The sequence below is a fragment of the Andrena cerasifolii genome, chromosome 16 (assembly GCF_050908995.1).
Source record: "Andrena cerasifolii isolate SP2316 chromosome 16, iyAndCera1_principal, whole genome shotgun sequence".
NCBI classification, from domain to species: domain Eukaryota; kingdom Metazoa; phylum Arthropoda; class Insecta; order Hymenoptera; family Andrenidae; genus Andrena; species Andrena cerasifolii.
In genome coordinates this window covers 4,798,194-4,814,298 of record NC_135133.1, presented here as the reverse complement: position 1 = coordinate 4,814,298, position 16,105 = coordinate 4,798,194, and the positions used below count along the sequence as shown (strand labels likewise).

Here is a 16,105-nt window from a genome sequence, read left to right as displayed (position 1 = left end):
GATACGTTCAAGGCAGCTGATTGCGTAATTCCTCGGCGCGTGACGCCGGTGTCTCTGCTCCAGGCCCGAGGTTCCCTCTGTCATCGCGTGCCTCTCTATGTATATCCCGAACGGGGGACACACGCGTGTGCTCTGTCCAGTCATATACTGGGTGCCTCCGATACACGTGTTCCCCGCGTATCGTCGCAAGAAACCCGCGTACACTGGCCTGTAATACATTACCAGGCAATCTTCTTCTCTTAGAAGCAATTGCCTGGCGTTTCACCCTGGCAGGCAAAGAAACCCTGTAAAACCCTTCGGTGAAACCGCACCGCGATGAAGTCTCGTTGCAAAGATCCTCTTCTCGTTCCAGCTAGAGCGTTTAACCTCCCTGGCGGATCTCTGTGGATTTTATCGACAGTCTACAGGAAAGTTCGTAATTCGAACGTCCCACCCTGTACCGGGGGCCAACGAAGCCGAAGCTGGGCGTTCGTGATGTACGGTGACGTGTGGGAAGGCGTCTGTGGGTGAGAAGGCGAGGTGTCAGGAATCGACAGGTATCTATTCTTAAGGATCCTGTCAAGCAGCCGTTCGGAAACACCCTGTATACATCGGGCCCAGGTTCGGTAGTTGATTAGATTTAAAAGAATGCCCCGTCACCTGCGCCGTTGAAAGGAGACTAGGCCCAGGGGCGGGCTGGTGGGGCGTTCGTGGCTGGTAGGAGGAGAATACGGAGGGGAAACGGAGAGGAGGAAGGACGAGAGGGTGGGGAGTGTGGAGGGGGGGGGAGGATCGTGAGGAACGAGGGGCCCAAGTATGAGGGCCCAGCGATCACTGACCGCTTTCGCCGATCCCAGCCGCCAGCTAGCCACCTTTCAGCGGCGCAGCCATCGGGCAGCATCCTCCTTCTTAAGGCTCATTCACATCGCGTCGCTAATCAAACCCGACAAGCGACCGGAGAGGCAGGGGAAAAAGTGGCGTTGGAAGTTCGGCTCCCCGAGAAATCATGGGAATTCGTTCTTCACGGTGGTTCCAAGTGGTCCGGGGTTGCGCAACGCCCGTTTCGGAGCGGATTCCATGAACGATCATATCGGGTCTGACCGATCCGACGTCCAGATACACCAGGTCGCGAGTAGGCGTGCATCATCGCGGTCCGTGGAATCGAGCGACTTTTTCCAGGAAGAACTCGGGCCGATTCCGTATAACGAGGAGGAGAATCGGCGGGAAAGAACCCGAGGCGGTCGTGGCACTTAACTGGTTGCAGTTTCGCTTTACAGCCGTCGTGATATATGGTTAATTCACGAAACACCGGACACACGGGCAATAACGTTAGCGGCGCCGGTCGATGACTAAAATCGCGAACTATGGGCAATTACCGGTGCGCCGCGAAAACGTGAAATATTACACCGATCCAAGCCCACGGCCTTGGTAAAGATCTTGTAATAAGCATCAATGAGCGGCGCGGGGTTTATTTGCTTCCCTGGCTATTAATGACAACGAGCCTCTATCCGTTATTTCGTGCAACTCTTACTATCTCTGTAATTATGAATCGTTTCATTCAACGGTCGGTGATTATAACGCTCGAAAGAATCGTAGAGCCACGTCTGCTCTATCCGAGCAAGCCGAGAGAGACGTGTTACGCGCGCTGGAATTGGAACGAATCGGCCGGGTCAGCATTCATTTTACTAATGGTACTTTTATTGGGCCGATGAAAATGATGTATCCTCCTATTTGAATTTCGATAAGTAAATCAAGGCGGAACGGTCGGCGTATTCGGGAGGAGAGAGAGAGAAAGAGAGGAAGAGAGAGCGAGAGAGATAGAGAGAGAGTGAGAGAGAGAGGAGGGGAGATGGCCTGCCAATGCTGGACCCCTACTTTGGCCAGGTAAAGGTAACAAATCACTTTTCAACGACGGGAGATGGAACTACCGAGCACTGTTTTCTGAAAGGAGGCGGACTTCTCTGTGGGGAACCACTTGACGTGTCCTTACACACGATCCCTGACACAATGCGTCCGATCGTTTTACACTCAATGGGGCCCGGAATGCGCGAATCCCAAACAGACCATAAAGCTAATAATGACGCAGCGGAAAACGGGCGTGAAAGGAAAGAGTGTTTCACTCGACGCTTTCACAAAAGGAGCATCACGCGCTCCGATCGCTTTTTCAACCTCGTTCTCTAATTTTCCACTGGATCAACGTTCATCGACCACAATTTCGTAGAACTTCCGCGACGTCTCGCCGGTGTGACTCCTACGCGAAGCTAATTCGCACCACAGACGGATGCCGCGCTGGATAGAATCTGTCTACCTACCGCTGTCGAAGTGACTCTGAATTCTGTGAAAAGAGTTGCGAAGATCTTAGGCGCGAAAGAGGAACAATGCGTGCCGGTGTAACATCAGATACGCGCGGAGTCTCGCGTAGATTATAAATCGACGGAAGAAACAGGAGATGCGAGATGTAAGGGAAAGGAGAGAAAAAAAACAGGAACGACTAGTTGCAAAATACTAGCCGAGGGACTGGCGACAACTGGAATGCGAATGGGAACGGGAATTCGCACAAAGGCATTGAGCAAACACATTCTTTTTCGAGGTTTCATTCGTCGTGACAGAATCGTAGAAACGATGTGAGAACAGATGACGGTGAGGCAAGGTTTCACGGACGAATCGAACGGCGAGATACACGGGCAAAAGGGGATAGAGAGGAAGCGCGAGAGAAGGAGACACGAAGAGCCGAGGGGAACACGAGATGCGGGGAACGGAGGGGAAGGTACGGGCCCAGGGAACGGGCAGAGGGACGAGGACAGAAGGTAGCTGAAAGAGTGGAGGTGGGACAAGGAAACGGAGGACGGTGGTGGATGGAGGCTGCAGATGCTGAGGAGCCACTGTAAGGGCCCGGAGAGTGTACCTGTCTTGTTTTTATAGGCTTGCCAGAACGTCGGGCCCCGGCTACGGACGACGACGACGACGAAGGAGAGAAGGTGGCCAGGGTGGGGGAAGGAAGGACGAACGGGGACGGGAGGGGGAGCGAGGAGAACGGCCGGGGTGGGCGGAGGGGAGAGGGTAGCGGTGCCAGTTCGGGCCTTACAACTTGCCAACCAGTCCTCGGAGAACCGTGGGTCTTAACGGAGCCGTATATACGCGTATCAACGCCCGTGACTTTTCGTCATCGTCGTCACCGTCGTCATCGTCGTCGTCCTCGAGACTTTTTCTCCCGCGGTGTATCGACGAGTCTCGCGGTAAGAGGTCGTTGAACCCAGGCGCGCGCGCGCGCTCACGGCTTCTCGGCGGATCGTAGCCATCGACGCGACGTTCTCAACGATGAAATCCCCAGGATTATAGAGAGGGCTTAGCAGGAAGATCGGTGGGAAGAAGGATCAGGTGAAACGTAAGCGCAGCTACGGTCGTTGACGGACGCGACGCCAGTCCGATGAGCCAAAAGGATAGAGAGAAGTGACATGGGCGACGTGAGGTAGAGAGTTCGAGTTGGGCCCGGGACTTAAATGGATCGTAGCCGGTTTCGCGACAGATAGGAGGTCTCGCAGGTTCACGGGGAACCGCGGTTGGAACGGGATTTCATGGAAGATTGAGAGAACGGGCGAGAAAGATGCGGGGCAGTCCTGCGTTCTGCGCCATATTACTGGGCACGATATTCGGTGTCCTCGGCGCGTCCCTCAGCAAGGCGCTCAGGTACAAAGCGCCGGACGAGTGCAAGTGGGTCGCGACCGGTGACACCGAGGACGACGTCTCGCTGGTCTGCCGCCTGAGGACCATCAACAGCGAGCTGGAGAACACGAACTTCAGCGTGATACAGCCGCAGCATACGGTCCGACTGCGGCTGGAATGCAGCGACGCGTTGTTCTACCAGAGCTCCCTGAGCGCAGGCAGCTTTCGGCCGTTGGTCGAGCTGCGGGAGCTGGTGATCGAGTACTGCAAAATCGGCAATCTGTCCGATGACGCGTTCAAAGGGTTGAAGGAGTTACGCAATCTGACCGTGAGGACTCACAACACGGACTGGTCCGCGATGGCGCTGGACGTGTCGGCCGGCGCGTTCACCGACGAGCTAAGGCAACTGGAGAAGCTCGATCTCGGGGAGAACAACATGTGGAGTATACCGGAGGGTGCCCTCTGCCCATTAGTCAACCTCGAGGTCCTGAACTTGACGAGGAATCGGCTCCGGGAGGTGATCAGCTTCCGGTTCAACGGCGCGGCTAGATGCCTCTCGAACCTCAAGGACCTGGACCTGAGCAACAACAGCGTGGAGACGCTGCCGAGCGCCGCGTTCGCCGGCCTGGCGAGGCTGCACAGCCTCGATCTGCGATGCAACGCCATCAGCTTCATGGCGGACCGAGCGTTCGAGGGCCTCGCCTCGTTGGCCATCTTGAGGCTCGCGGACAATCGGCTGGCAAGCCTGCCCCCCGAGCTGTTCAGCGACGCCCGTAACATCCAGGAGATCCATCTGAGGAACAACACGTTGAACGTGCTGCCGCCCGGTTTGTTCAGTGAACTCACGCAGTTGTTAGTGCTCGATCTGTCTCACAACGAGTTGACCGCCGAGTGGGTGAACGCGGCCACCTTCGGTGGTTTGGTACGCTTAGTGGTGCTGGATCTCTCCAACAACCGTATCGCCCGACTGGATCCAACGGTGTTCCGCGACCTGTACAGCCTGCAGATTCTACGGCTGCAGGAGAATCTGCTCGAGAGCCTCCCGGAGAACACGTTCTCCGCGCTCTATAATCTGCACACGTTGCTGCTCAGCGATAATCTACTGACTGTTGTCGACGCGACCACGCTCAGCGGGCTGTACGTGCTGAATCTGCTCTCGCTGGACAACAACCGGCTGCACACCATACACCCGAGCTCCCTAAGGAACGCCTCGTCCCTGCAAGAGTTCCACCTGAACCGTAACCAGCTCAAGTCCGTTCCGGACGCGCTGAAAGCCACTCCCCTTCTGCGAACCCTCGACCTCGGTGAGAATCTCATTTCGGAGATACCGACCGGCACGTTCGACCACGTGGCGCAGCTCTACGGGCTTCGATTAACCGAAAATCATATTGGGAATCTGACCAAGGGCGTCTTCGATCGTATCAAGGAGCTGAAGATATTAAATCTCGCGATGAACCGCATACAGTACATCGAACCCGGCACCTTCGACGAGAACGTGAACCTGCAGGCGATACGTCTCGACGGCAATCAACTGACGGACATAGCCGGCCTGTTCACCAACCTGCCGAACCTCCTCTGGCTGAACGTCAGCGATAACAAGCTGAAATGGTTTGACTACGCGATGATACCCACTGGCCTGCAGTGGTTGGACATACACTCCAACGAGATACGGGAGCTGGGCAACTACTTCGAGATCGAGAGCCAGCTGCAGTTGAGCACCTTCGACGCCAGCGAGAACAAGCTCACGGAGATCACCGGAAACGCGATACCGATGAGCGTCGAGCGGTTGTTCCTCAACGACAACCAGATATCCAAGGTGCAGAGCTACTCGTTCTTCAAGAAGCCCAATCTGACGCGCGTGGACCTCAAGGGCAACCAGATCCGCAATCTGGAGCCGTACGCACTTAGAATCAGCGCGGTGCCGCCCGACAAGCCTCTGCCAGAGTTCTACATCGGCGACAATCAGTACCTGTGCGACTGCACTATGGAGTGGCTGCAGCGGGTCAACAGGCAGAACCAAAGCCGAGTGCAACCGCGAGTGATGGACCTGGAGAGTATCTACTGCAAGCTCCTCTACGACAGGGAACACGCTTTCGTCCCTCTCGTGGAGGCGTCGCACTCGCAGTTCCTCTGCAAGTACGACACTCACTGTTTCGCCCTGTGCCACTGCTGCGACTTCGACGCCTGCGACTGCGAGATGACTTGCCCGCTTAACTGCACGTGTTACCACGATCAATCGTGGTCGGCGAACGTGGTCGATTGCTCCAACGGCGGTCACATGAACAAGCTGCCCGAGCAGATACCGATGGACGCGACGCGGCTCTATTTGGACGGCAACGACCTGCGCGTCGTCTCCAGTCACGCCTTCATCGGCCGCAAGAAGCTCAAAGTCCTGTTCCTCAACTCGTCCAACATCGAGATCGTGCAGAACCGATCGTTCAACGGCCTCAGGGACCTGGAGGATCTTCACCTCCAAGACAACAGGATTCGAGAGCTGCGGGGGCACGAGTTCGAGGGCCTGGACGCCCTCAAGCAGCTGCACCTGCAACGGAATCGGATCTTCTCGATTGGCAACGACACCTTCTCGTCCCTGCGCTCGCTGCGCCTCCTTCGGCTGGAGAACAATCGGTTGACGACGCTGGCCGTGTGGACGCTGCCCGCGTCCATCGAGATCAGCCTCTCCGCGAACCCGTGGTCCTGCGAGTGCGATTATCTGCAGAGTTACCGCGAGTGGATCCGCGAGCCGAACGTGCGCGTGACGGACGCGTCCGCGTTGCGCTGCGTGTACAACGTGACGGAGTTCGAGGCGTTCGGTGACGAGGTGTTCGCGGACAACGAGTTCGGGTTCTACGTGACGCTCGGCGACCGCGAGACCAGCAACGACAGCGTGTGCACCGGGGCGGCGAGCATCGACAACGACGTGCACCGCAACTACACCAAGACCATCATCGAGAAGCAAATCCTGCAGGACTATCTGCCGCTGCTGGTCGCCACGCTGGTCAGCTCTCTGCTGGTCATGCTGGTCTGCATGCTGGCGTTCGTGTTTCGGCAGGAGCTGCGCGTGTGGTTCCACTCGCGTTTCGGCGTGCGGATATTCTACAGGAACCACGAGGTGGACCGGGACGATCGGGACAAGCTGTTCGACGCGTTCGTCAGCTACAGCTCCAAGGACGAAGCGTTCGTCGCCGAGGAGCTGGCCCCGGTTCTAGAAATGGGCAATCCGTCGTACAAGCTTTGCCTGCACTATCGGGACTTCCCTGTCGGCAGCTTCATAGCCGACACCATCGTCCAGGCGGTCGAGTCCTCGCGGAGAACGATCATGGTCCTGTCCGAGAACTTCATCAAGTCCGAGTGGTGCCGGTTCGACTTCAAATCGGCGCACCATCAGGTGCTCAGAGACAGAAGGCGCAGGCTGATACTGGTGCTGGTGGGCGACGTACACCAGAGGGACCTCGACCCAGACATTCGACTGTACCTCAAGACCAACACCTACTTGCAGTGGGGCGACAAGCTGTTCTGGGAGAAGCTGCGGTTCGCGCTGCCCGACGTGCCCAACAACCAGAGGACCACGCAGAGGACGAGGCAGCCGCCGCCGGTCCGACGGCAGCACAACAACAGGACGTCCAACGGATCCCGCACAGTCTCTGTGCACATATGAGGCCCGGACGCTCCAGTGTGTGCTGTTTTCTCTGTGCGCGTGTGTTCTGATGGTTCTCTTCCTATGGGTTCCCGAGTGGGCGTCACCGCGAATTAAACGGGACGGGTGAACAGAGAGTGAGAGAGAGAGAGAAAGCGAGAGAAAGAAAGAGAGAGAGAGAGAGAGAGAGTGAGCTTGAGATTCCCAGTGCGTTTCACTACGGTGCAATACGTGGCATAGATGCGTCCAGAGTGTAAATATCGCGAGGATCTATATATGTATAAACGAAAAGACAGTGCGTTGTAAATAGAGGCCAGAGAAGGGAAGTGAATATATATATTTAAGGTGCTTCCTCGGTGACAATGGGATATACTAGACTCAGCGTGTCCCCGGTGTCTGTACATTGCAGCGAGTCAGTGAGTTGCTAGATAGCCTAATGCCGTTGTAAATACGTCGATGTTTCGTCTGCCAGGACTGTTCTCGGCTCGCTCCCGAGATCACGGTGGAATTTAGGGCCGAGAGTGCGCGATAGGTCTCGTATGCCATGTGAATTTATCTTCATCGCGCCATACCGCGAACAATAGGGACTTTGGAGGAATCGAACGCGCGTGCAGTCTCCCCCGGTGCTTGCTCGTTACTGCCAGCAGCAGCGTGTCCGCGGCCGTGAATCGCCATCAGTTTGTTGCGGTAACGATAGAGGATTGTCGTTGCGCGATCGAGCCTCGTTCTCCGCCGTTCGTTCGAGTCCCCCCGGTGGCTTCTTTCTTTTGCGCGCGAGCCGCCAATCTGACCAGTGATACCACTTCCTCTAATCGTAGCTATGTTGTATTTAAATTGTAGTTGGACTGGGGCGAGCATCGCCCAGGTGATACGCTGACGCGTGGGCGCGACGACTTGTAAAATATTATACACGCGTGCGCCTCAATTATTATTTATTTTCGTTCTGCGCGTTACGGAGGCTTGACGGGATCCACGAAAAGGCCGCCGGAGCCTCGCGGGCTTCGGAACGCGATCATGGCCGCGGGATCGCGGCAAGTCTCCATTTGAATTCGACGGCTGGCTCGTTTCTCTTCGCCGTCGATGATTAATCACGACGAACGGGTTCTCTATTCCGGAGGAACGGCACGGCAGAATTCTGGCCAGGCGCGCTCGCTCGCGTCTCGCCGTAGCAACGATGAATCAAACTTCTCGCGCAATTAGCTCCCCTTAACTGGCGACCGTCGAATTCAAAATGCGCGTCACGCAAGGAAACTAAAGTGCCCGCTATAAATAATTGAAATATAATGTACAAACGTGGAACAATTCTCCCCTTTAGCTTCCCTCGCAACCGGCTCCTCTTTGTTCTCGCAGACTATCCCGATCAACGTGAAAGATATTATTAGAATAAATACCTGTGACTGAACAATAAAATGCTCTATTTTTATGTTTTTAACACCTACTCTTATTATTACTCTCGCTGACCCGTTACCCCAGCAACACTCTCGTCCTCTCGACGGGTTCGTCCGTTTGCTCTCGGGTGGATACTTAGAAGCTCGTTGATCGCCAATCTCCGCGACGGCCGTGCAAATTTATACGCGCAATATTTGGCGATGCGCGAACAAAATGGAAATGTCAAGTTAAATATTCGTTCTTGCCGGTTCGCGAGGCTTTCGATTCGAGCGCGTAAAACTGTGCAAATTTCCGCCACCGCCGAGCCGGCGGTTCGGAGAGAATTTCAGTACGAAACAATACCTTATGCTAATCGAGTCACGTCTGTTTACATTGTCATCACGTTTCGTTACCGTTACATCGACGGAATAAGTAATGCCCGCCTCATTGTAATAGAAATCAGATAGTTTGGTAAAAGACCGTCGCCGGGGGAGGCTTGCTCTCGCTCTCCCAGTGTCTTTGATCACTCGCGTTGCAAGAACAGCCACGTTATTCGCACGAAGCGGAACCGAACGGGAGCCTGGGTCGCTGAATTCGAATGGCGCAGCCGTTTGCTGTTCGTCGTTTACGAATAATTAAATGCAGGAACGAGGAGCGTCGACTGCACACGGCAATGACGCGAGGTAATCGAAAGGGGAATGCTAAGCATCCTCGCTGAATAATTCCCCCTAGATTCGAGGATTGATTTGAAAATAACTTGCGCGAACAATACCTCTGCCAAAGCCCACAAAAGCTGCTACCTCCGAGTGGAAACTTCACATATCACCACCCGCGACTATATAATTAAAGGACGTAACGGTGCTCGGTAAATTAGATCCTCCGAGTGTTTACATAAAACAGACACTCCTAGACTCTCGTCCAATCTTCGTAATTGAATAAGACATGCCTCCGTAAAGTTCCATCCCCGTTACCCATCGTCTTCGACGCGGTCTTTCCAAGTTCTCCGTTAGCCTTTTCGCGTTCCACCGTGGCCCCTTCCATTTCGGAGAACGATCGATGCTTCGCGATCGCCGAAATGTCGCGCGATTCGAACGCCAATGAGATTTCAGCCGCGCGGGATAGGCTTCGGTGCATACCGACGCGAGGGTAGACCGGTATCGGTGCCTATGATTGCGCGTAATCGGCGAGTAATCGCGCGGCAATTGCATCGACGCGCGATGAGATATGACGCAAAACGTCCGACGCGACTTGCCGCGCGATATTATGAATAACGCAAATATGTGTCACGGACCGGCATGCAATCACGATTACGTGAATTATGGAAGAACAGAGGGAGAGAGTCCCGCCCAGGCTGCATTGCGCGTTTTGCGGTTCGCTCTAATGGCATTCGGTGTTTCGCGTAGCTCGGCCGCGTCATTTCGCAGCAATAATTGTAAATCGCGGTTTCTAAGGCTCCCCTAACGTCTCTAGCGTCAGTCGACGGAGGGAATCACGCTGGTCAATCAATGAACGGGGTCGATACCGTGCGAGCGTTATTGGTTCGTTGGGAAATCACGCCTCGGGTTAATCATTTGCTTCGGGGTCATCCTGCGGTGGAGCCGGATAATCGACATTTGAATGTACACACTAGTGAATACAATTGGAGGATCGCTTGTTTTGAGGATGGATTGTGAAAATAATCGCTCACTGGATCGCTCGCGGCTTGGACAGGCATGCGTTTGGAAAGCTGCGCGCGCTGTGCGTGCTAGCGTGCGTGGAAAATATTCAGACACTTCGAATGCGACTGTTATCGAGTAGGTACTCCTGCGGAGCCTCCGTATTCGTCAGACGTTATCCCCTCGGAATAACGTTTATCTCGGGACCCATAAAATTACCTCAACGATCAGGCATTAAACAATTTCAAAGAAGTAGCCGGTAATAACTCCCTGGGCGACCGGGGGGACAGTCAATAAATAATAATGGAAAGCCCGTAATTGAATGAGTATGATTATTCGACGGGACACCTCGGCCATTCTCGCGCGCAGTTTGGAAAAGAACCGTGGACTTTCTCAACGATCCGAGCAAACGCACACCGCGGAGCACTTTGCATACGCGAGCCAGCCGCGCCTGGACAACTATGGAGATATGAATTGCAAATTTCGCGGATAAATTTGACCGTGGAATGATCGGGCCGTGTATCTCGAGACCGATCGTTAGAATGTATTCGCCCGATTCAATTACTTATCTTATCGGAGTATTATTAAGCGTTTATGACGTACGTCAGACATCACGGGGTAAAATAGCGACGGTTGTTTTCTTCGGCAGTGCACGCAGGGCACCGTCGCGAGAGCAACGAGTCGTCCCGCTGTTCTTTCTATGCCCCTCGATCCTGTTCTGCCACTTTTGTAATTAACAAGCCCCCTAACAACGTATCACGGCCAGAAACCCCTCCGCTCGCGTCGTCTCGGGTCGCTCCTCCGCTGAACGCCCCGCGTGCCCCCTTCGTGGAGTATAATTTACTCCGGAGGCGGGGAGGGAGGAGGGAGAAAAATCCACGATATCACACAACCAGCCGCGACTACCGTGCGAAAGAATTGAGAATTATACGAGCGAATCGAAGGGGCCCAATCGCGATCTAAATGGAGCAGCGGCGCGCGGCTGCCGGTCGATCGTGTAGATCGATTGGAAGGCGAGCGGCCGATACCAGCCGAGGGGAAAAAGAGATCTGCGCAAGGAGAAACATGATTAAGAACACGCACCGCGGCCGAGGGTGGAGCAGAGGCGAAAGGGTGCGATTGACATTTCGTTGAATATTCAGATCGGCGCACGATAAACGGAAAAACCGTCGGGCGTACAAGAATGTCGGCGACTTTCTGATCACCTTTACAAGCTGCTCGCCGGTGTTCATCGATCAGCGGGAGTTTTAATTGAAACCGTGCCTCGGTACGCGTGTGCGCATGAATCTTCCACTTTGGAGGCTGTCGAATAGATAGCGCTCGAACAGAAACCTGCAATAACTCGAATTATGGGTGGCAACCATTCGGAATATTAAACTAAGGGAGAAGGAGCTAGCCGCGGCCTCGGCTGGGACAGTAAATCGTGAGAGTTTAAGGGTAGACGCGAGTTAATACGGCGAGAAGCGCGGGGCTTATTAAAGAACCAGCGAAACGAAGATGAAACCCGTCGTAGAGGGAAAAGTGAGGGGACACAGTCGTAAACCGGGCAACCTGTGCGTCGGAAACTTTCGCTGGAGGGGAAAAAAAACTGAGAAACGCAGGGAACGAAGGGATGGTGGAACGAGGAAACGAGCGCGTAAGGATATCCGCGGCTGAACACGCAACAGGGAACGAAGAGGATAAGCCGTAATGGCGAAGCATAAAGCTAAAAGATCGTGGCGTGGAAAACAATGAATTAGGGACGATAAAATACAAAGGGGAGGGAGATGGTTTAAAGGGGCCGAGGAGGGGGCCGGGGAGGTGCAGCGGCGGTTATACTTGGAATATTTGCTTGGCCGGCGAGCTCCTTGGTTTAGCAGCTCGCTAACTCGTTCGCGCAGTAGTTAAGCAGCAAGGAGAATGCAGCTCGCATGCCTACCAACCTTCTCTGCCTTCTCTCCCCCGTGGTCGGAGGCTATTGGGGCCCCGGCGCGCGATGCTTTATGCAGTATAACGGAATTTCTGTTTGCACTATCTTGCCGCGCAACGGCACACGCGACTTCTGCTCCGTCGTGGCCGAGGCCATGTTAGGAAGAGGCCGATTGTGATTCGTGGCTCAGATTAAGACCAATGAGCGGAAAGGCATCGTTAGTCGAAATCGCCTGTGCATCGATGCATTCGAGAGATAGGTTTTGCCCCTTTTCGCCGTAACGGATGCCGCGGATTCGCGCGGTCTTTTGTTCGACTCGAACCGGGTCGATCGGGGCCTCGGGACACGTACAGGCGAGGAACGGTTCCGTGGGATGGACATGCGCTTCTATCTCCTTGCTAGATGCTTCCGTTCCTCGCGATATCGCTGGCTAGCGAGTGTCCCGCGATATTTATCGAACCAAGGAATTTACACCACGAGAAGTCGTGTTTGCAACGTTTAATCACCGTTAGCGCAGGCAAGAAGAAGCTGATTAACTGGGAAGAGGGCCACTTAGTCCCAAAACAAGCGCCCGCTTATGCATAGGGTTCGATCACTTACGCGAGCAGCCAGTAGAACGTCCTCTTATTACGCTGGCGCAGCAACTTTGTACAAAGCAGCTCGTGCTTCACAGAAGCAGTTCCACGCGACAAGTCGCCTCGTATCCTCCAGATGAGATTCATCAGCACTGCTCCGAGAGATTATCGCCCCTGGTCGGTGCAACGACGCAACGAGGACAACTGCCCCAGCCCAGGAACGATTCGACAGGGTGAGGCCCCCGGTTGTCGAAAAGGCCCGTATCTCCAATTACACGCGTGCATTGGCACGTGAACTTTATATTCGCGTGTAGGATCGCGCGTGTACGCGAATGGTCGCCGCGTAGTTTAGTTATCGCGATTGAGAATTTAGTGTCCGGCCTGGCATTGTCTCGCGGAGCGAATGCATATTTCACACGTGCGCTATCCTTGCGCCGGGGCCCCGACGTCGTGTACCCGCTACGGCGGCCCGCTGATTATGCGACTCGGGGTACAGTCGGTTACACCGCGATACCCCTCTTGCATATACATCGTCGCGATGCCGCGCGCGCCCCAACGACTAACATCATAATAACTCGCAGAAATCATTTGGAGGCTTTGTAAGGGAACGTTCGAATGGCCGCTGAGTGGAGCGGCGACGTTAATCCAGGCTACGTCGCAACGATCCTCCGAGCTAGTATTAATTACGCCGCCTTACAAAACCGGCCGGCTCCGTAGAAAGACCGCGGGCAACGAGGGCCGCGGGGCGGCAGCGAAGAAAGAGCCAATAAAGAGCAAAGAAAGAGCAGCGAATTTTTCCTCCCTCGCCCGAACAAATAGCTCGCGTATTTGAATAGTATTAAGCCCGTGTACGAATCAAGTTGGAAACTTGTCCGAAGTTCCTCGAGAACAACGATGATCAGGCGAACGAAAGATTCACCGAGGGCGATTCTATTTGACAAGGCACCGGGGACGATCTTTCCTCGAGTTCGAAAGGGTCGAGGGAGCAGAAAAGGATACTCCGTGTGGCTGGAGCCTAGCCGGAGAGACGGCCGAGGGTTTCATAAGGGGACTCGTTTGCGCGGCAACTGACCGTGCGACTAAATCGAGTTTTAACGAACCGGGATAAATGTTCGATAATTGGATTTATTAAGGGGGCATTGCGCGGCGAGCTGGCGGAGCAAACATTATGATAGTGACGGAGGTGGATCTGGCATTCTGCGAGAGAGTGACACGAGCGGAAGAAGCGTTCCGTGGAGCAGCCAGCCGCCGCGTCTCGATCGATTACAAAGCACTTTCGCGGAACATTGAATCGGATCCAACCTCCGGCGGGTTCGAGAGGTCGAAAATACAAGTTGCAGAGGACCGACCGGTGACTTTAATCAACTCTTTGCAAGCGCAACTCCTCGGGAACGAGTCGCGCGGGGCGTGTCGGGCCCATTCCGGCTATCCTTCTCTCTCCGTCTCCCTTTCGCGCAGGGCTGTAAGCTGGCCCCTGAGACTTCGCTCATAATAATACCACGGGACCCCGTTGACACGCCTCGTTGCTGGTTAAACCTGGCTAACAGAGCAACGGGGGTTTAACATTTTTTTAGGCCACGTCCGACTGATCGTTAAGCACTCTTATCAGAGAGCCACTTGTAACGAACCATCGAAATCGCATCCGTCGCTTGAATTAATCAGCCGAGGCTACGCCGGCGTAGCCAGTCCTCCGTGGTATTCGGGAAACTTTATTCCAATGCCGATTAGTTATGCGTAATCAACGGAGGTAAAGTTCGTTAAACGTTTCCTTATTGCTACTCAATTTATACTATTGGTGTGTTCGTCCGCGGGATGTGATAAGTCAATCTTGACCCCTTGCGGTTCCACGATCCCTAGGTTGATCAATTTCTTTAATTGAACTTTAATATCTACTCGTGGAAGACCTCGAATTAAACCGAATGATCCAAGCGCGCTGCGTAACGGGTGAAACGAAAGACAGGGAAAGTCACTTACGAAATCCAAGGCACAGAAGAACTGAGACTTCTCGAGTATCCAACCGCCGTCGCAAGAACAACTATTATAATCCCTAAAACAAGGCCCAACTCCTGGCACAAAAACATGGACACGCGACACGCCAATCAAAGGAGAGGAACATCTGCTAGCCAAGAAAATGCGAGCAGCTGCGAGCGATCGACATTCCCGGAGGATCGTCCAGGCTGATTTTCGTGCAGGCGACCGAGACGAAAAAGAGTATCGAGATTTTCGAGTAGACCCGAGCTATCTGTACGCGTCTACCAGAATTTGCTGTGAAACGCAGCGACGTTTAACGCTCCAGCGGCCGTCAGTTCCGGCTCGCGCGAAAAGCGGGAATTAAGTTATACATTGATCGAGATAAGTGGGACTTGGCTGAATGATTAATACGCGCGTTTACGCGCGGTGAATTTATCGGCGCGCGTCCGTTGTCCGAGCATTCCGTGCCGGGTAATTCTCCTGCAAGTTCACGGCTCGTAAGGACGACGTGTAAGTACGAGCGAGCGGTCACGGCCGTGTCGAGCAATTTTCTGACCGTGGCGCGTATGGTCGCGGAATAAGAAAAACCGACGAAACGGGGATGGCGGCTGACTGACGAGGGGAGGTCACCGCAGTCAGCTTACCGATTTCTATCAGCCTCCTTCTGCCGGGTCCGCGGCAAAAATTAGCGCGGACACTCCGATTGCAATGGAAATTACTAAAAAGAGCCTGGTCGCAATCTCCACTCTGGGTTCGCTAGAAAAACCCGACATTATCTACTCGGCCACTGTAATCGCTCTGCTGAAGAACCCAACGACCAGCGACGACGGAGTCGAAGAGGACGCGGCGCGATAGCCGGGAACGCATTACAGTAAATCCAGGGCTGGCGATTAAACTGTTACAATTATTATAGATAACGTTCGCAGCCTTCGGTGGCTTAATGCGACGGCATTCTTCCCCCGACGGAGGCGTGCGCGGCGCACAAAGAAATCGGCGGGGCCGCGGCAAAAATTGCAACTCATTACCGCTACTTATTCGCCGTATATTTTAGACGGCGCGTCCAGACACGGTATCTGTTCCCACAAAGAATTTTCAATTAGCGATCAGGCCCCGTCCGTGGCACGGAACTATCGCCGTCGCATTCCCGGCGCTCCACCGAAAACGGCCGCGCTGCGCGCCGCGTTTCCGAACCCGATCCTTTATCTATTAACTTATCGTTCCTCCGATCTGCCGGGCTTCCCCTTTACGCCATATATGTCATCGAGCTTAGAACGTCGAATGCCGATCGAGCCGACCACTCGATCCCCTTGGCGCACCACGGTAGCATCCACCGCCGTGAGCGGTGCTG

At 54.5% G+C, this 16,105-nt stretch overlaps 2 protein-coding genes across 2 annotated transcripts in view; one reads left to right on the top strand and one right to left on the bottom strand.

Annotated features, from left to right (window-relative positions):
• The window catches only part of Su(var)3-3 (lysine-specific histone demethylase Su(var)3-3), a 132,449-nt gene that overhangs the window by 77,580 nt on the left and 38,764 nt on the right, over positions 1 to 16,105 (bottom strand). The gene's annotated exons all lie outside the window — the stretch shown is intronic.
• Positions 3,071 to 8,711, top strand: Tollo (Toll-like receptor Tollo). The gene has a single exon (XM_076829348.1). It carries the CDS (start codon positions 3,584 to 3,586, stop codon positions 7,298 to 7,300), a length of 3,717 nt encoding a protein of 1,238 aa, XP_076685463.1. The 5' UTR covers positions 3,071 to 3,583; the 3' UTR covers positions 7,301 to 8,711.